General features: G+C 49.4%; 1 protein-coding gene across 3 annotated transcripts in view; it reads right to left on the bottom strand.

Moving 5' to 3' along the window:
- Positions 1-3,514, bottom strand: part of Lancl1 (LanC like 1) — a 35,701-nt gene extending 32,187 nt beyond the window's left edge. The window contains exons 1-2 of one of the 3 annotated variants that reach the window (XM_005361431.3): positions 3,354-3,514; positions 3,127-3,223 (exon numbers count right to left, since the gene is read on the bottom strand). In XM_005361431.3, coding sequence (XP_005361488.1) covers positions 3,127-3,207 — 81 coding nt within the window. In that variant the 5' untranslated portion in view covers positions 3,208-3,223; positions 3,354-3,514. Of the gene's footprint in view, positions 1-3,126 lie in introns of all 3 variants that reach the window. The other 2 variants (XM_005361432.2, XM_005361430.3) reach the window with 2 other exon arrangements.
- Positions 3,515-4,066: the final 552 nt, after the last annotated feature.

The raw sequence follows: 4,066 nt of genomic DNA, 5'->3' as shown, positions 1-4,066 counted from the left end.
CACACACACGACAAGCTGTTATTCTGAGTCTGGGTGTGTGTCCTGCTGATGCACACACACGACAAGCACAGGGGTGGTGAGAGGAGAAGTGTAGGAGTCAGGTCTCTCCTGCTTGCGTCCTTACCTTGCCTGGCAAGCGCTTCTCAGCAAAGCCACATCAAGGCCCTTACAAGCTCACTTTAAAAAAGAACATCTTGCATCTTGGATTAGGGAAAGGCTCTGATAGTAAAGTGCTTGCTTAACAAGCATGAAAGCCTGAATTTGACCTCTAGAACCAGTATAGATAAGAGTAAGGCATGCTGGCACGTGCTTACAACAGGGCATGCTGTTGCGTGTTTATAGTGGAACATGCTGTCATGTACTGACAGCTGGGCATGATGGCACATGCTTATAGCAGGACATGCTGGCATGTGCTTATAGCAGGACATGCTGGCATGTGCTTATAATCTCAGAGCTGGGGAGGAAGAAACAGGCTGATTCCTGGGGCTCACTGGACAACCAGTCATGGCCTACCTGGCAAGCTCCATGCCAGAGAGGCCCTATCTCAGAAGACAAACAAAAGAAAACAAAGGACAGCTCCCGGGGAGAACAGACACTATCCTCTAGCTCTGACACATGCATGCCTCCCTGCACACAGATGAACACATACTTTGGCAAAAGGTTAGCACTTCAACAAGACTTGAAACACATTCAGTAAGGTATAATGGACTTTAATGTTAATATAAAAAGGTCTGTAAGTCTCACAGAGGCAGAGGGGTAACTCGATGTGACCACAGCCATCTTCTGAACACAGACTATGTATAATTCATGGTCCTGGCCGGCCCGAAACTAGGAGGCCATAGTGAGAACACTGTGGCCCCGGGACAGGAGTCATTTTCTCCTAGGCGCGCGCGCACACACATATAGGAGGTGACCTGCCTGAAGATATTGACTGTAGCCAAAACCCATCACAGAAACTGCAAGTGTGAAGAGTCCCTGCAGATGACAGGAAGCTCCTCCCCTAGCCCCGTGTTAACAGCAGGCAGCAAGGGCTCTGGGTTTGACCTTTTGGAGTCAACATTAAAGAACTTTTTTTTTTTTTTAAAAAAAAAAAAAAGAATGCAGCTTTCTTTGTAAGATTCCCAGACTATATTCTACTTATGTCACCTTGCTATTTGGGTTTGGAGTTGGATTTGTCTTTTGCGACACATCTCTTTAATTCCAGTACTTAAGAGGCAATGGTAGATGGACCTGGGTGAGTGTGAGGCCATCCTAGACCTCACAGTAAGTTCTGGGGCAGCCAGTGCTACATAGTGAGACACTTTAAGAAATAAAAGAACGATTTTAGTGTTGAGAGTTGAAGTGGTGGCTCACACCTATGATATTAGAACCCAGGAATCTGAGGCAGGAGGATCATTTTGAGTTAAAGACCAGCCAGTTTGGGCTACAAAGTAAGTTTTAGTTTAGCAGTTCAAAAATCTAAAGAAAATGGGCCAAGATGTTTCAGCGCACCCAAAGCATTAGCTATGAAAGCTTGACTAATCAGCATTTGATCTCAGAACAAGTGAAAAGCTGAATGTAGCAACCTACGTCTTAACCCCAGTATGCCTACAGCAAAATGGGGCGCAGGGATAAGAGACACCCAGAGGCCTGTGGTTCAGCTAGCCTCGAATACACTGCTCAGCAGCAGAAATAGTAGACCATGCCTCAACAAGGTGGAAGGTAAGAGCTGACTCTTCCCATCTTTACATGGCTGTAGCATGAATAAGCTGCCCATCACACACACACACACACACAACTAGATACATTCTTTTGAAGCAAAAAAAGTAAAACAAAACCAAAAAATTCATGAATAGAGGTCGTATAATGTATACAAGATATTGACATATAGAGCTACTCAAACCCACACAAATTAAATGAGTAAGAGCACAGATTTAGCAGCAGCCTAAGGCCTAGGAGTGGAGTTCCATTACTAGGATGCTTTCTCAAGTGCTCCCTCTACCAAGTCAACATGAAGCAGCACGTCTTCCTCCAACCAGACTGGACTAACTCACACCTTAGCTTCAGATGTGCAAAGAAGGCAGAACACAGGCCCAGGGTGACCAGACGAGTACACACAGCTTTGTCCCAGCAGGCCAATCCAGTCCTCAAATAAGGGACCCCAGCTCCACACACCCGTTAGCACCCTTCCACACCGCATCTCCAATGACGGCCCCTCCTATGGAAGGGCTGACTGAGGTGTTTTCCGAGGTGAGGAGATAGAGCCTCGTAAACCCAACAGGTGTGAACCCCACTCAGCTACATAACATCACCTAAAAATGTATCTTTGCAGCGTTGACAAGTTTCCAAGAAATAAGCTGGTAAAATTTTTAAAAATCTATGGCCACTGAATACAGCAGCATTCGCTTTTAATCCTAGTACTTGTGAGGCTGAGGTGGGAGGTTAGTGATTTCAAGGCCAGCCTGGGCTACACAGGGAGCGCACACTCTTCAGCCCCCTCTCTGGGACTTGCCAAAACTAGGTATTCCTTCCAATGCTCCAATCGCCAGAAAGGCAGGAGGAAACAAGCCACTGGTGCCGCACCCCAGGCTCTCTTCTCCAAGAGCCCCGTGATGCTCAAAGCAGTGTTAAGTACGAATGATCTTTCTAAACTTTGGCTCCCCACTCTCGGCTTTAAAGATAGCTTCGAAAAAAACGTAAAATTACAAAAGATTTCAGGCCTGTCGGTGACATTTGTCTCAGCACCCTCCCTTTATGGACATCCTCCCGACAGGCCCATTTGCTCGAACTATTCCGTCTAGACTTGCGCACACTCACTAAGGAATAACATGGCACGGGGGAAGAAATACAACCAGGTCCCTCGCCTCCCTTAGCGCCACTTAGGGAGGGAACTTCGCGGACAATCTTTATAAACGACATTCCCATAAAAGAAATACCTGAAGCTATTTCTTCCACTTTAACAGTTGACATCAGTTTTTATCTCCTACCCAGTACATCCTGACTTAGATCCTTATGTAAGCCTGCTCGGATCGCGCATCCCGGGCAGGGGGATGGCTGGGCGCCCCCATCTCCCAGGCGGGAGTGAGGTCCTTGGAGCCCCTGGCGTGGGGAAGGGGTGGACGGCGAGGCAGGCAAGCCTCAACTCACCCTCCCGCTAGAATCGAAGTAGCCTTCGGCCAGGGACTTGTTATAATCGGCATAAGGATTCGGAAAGGCCCTCTGAGCCATGACGCCGCTGGCGAACCTGCAGAAGAGGGGGAAGAGAGATCTCGAGTGGAGCCGGGGCTCGGCGCGGGGACGCGATCGCAAAGGCGGGCACGCCGGCAGCCCCTTCCCCACGGGCGGACCCCGGCCCACGGCGGCGCGGCACGCACGCGGGACGGCGGCGGCCGCGGCTCTCAGCCCCGAGGGAGGAAGGGGGCCCGTTTTCCACCCACGTCCCACGCCCACGAGTGGGGGGCACAGCAGACGAAGTGGCCGGCGCTTCTCTTCAGCGGTCCTCGCCACCCGCGCAGCGCCGACAATAACAGACTCGGCGCGTTCACCGCCCACTTCCTGTAGGCCTGGCCAATCAGCATGCACGCTGAGGCGGAGGCCCGCCTCTCGACTTCAGAGTCTTAAAGACACAGCGTGCTCTCTGCCGCTTTTTCCTCGCCTGGGAGAGGTGATGGGGCTCCCACGTTTCCTACGTTCACGTATAAACACGCTGTTAAAGAAAGCAAATTCAGTTTTAGATCCTAGGAGTTCGAAATCCCGTTTACCTGCAGAAGGAAAGGATTGCTTTCAAATAGAAACACCCTCCCTCTACAGACACCTTCTGACCTTTTAATTCCGCTTCTAAGGAGACCCAGAAGTGACCATGGAGGAAACAGCAACATGCAACCTGCACTATCACTGCAAAACAGGCTGAGTTAAATACTTTGGGGACACTTTTTCTTCGAGGCACTGTGGAGGCTGGGGACAAGGCACCAAGTGACAGGTGACAAAACATCGGGAAATTTATGCAAAAACTCAAATTTCTGCTCTTAGAAAATTTAGTCTGCTCCTTAGCCTAAATTAGACTCTAATGCTATTTTGAAGCCTTTAA

Source organism: Microtus ochrogaster, linkage group LG4 (genome assembly GCF_000317375.1).
Source record: "Microtus ochrogaster isolate Prairie Vole_2 linkage group LG4, MicOch1.0, whole genome shotgun sequence".
NCBI lineage: Eukaryota > Metazoa > Chordata > Mammalia > Rodentia > Cricetidae > Microtus > Microtus ochrogaster.
Note: the sequence above shows the minus strand (reverse complement) of the source record. Positions and strands in the feature narration are given on the sequence as shown.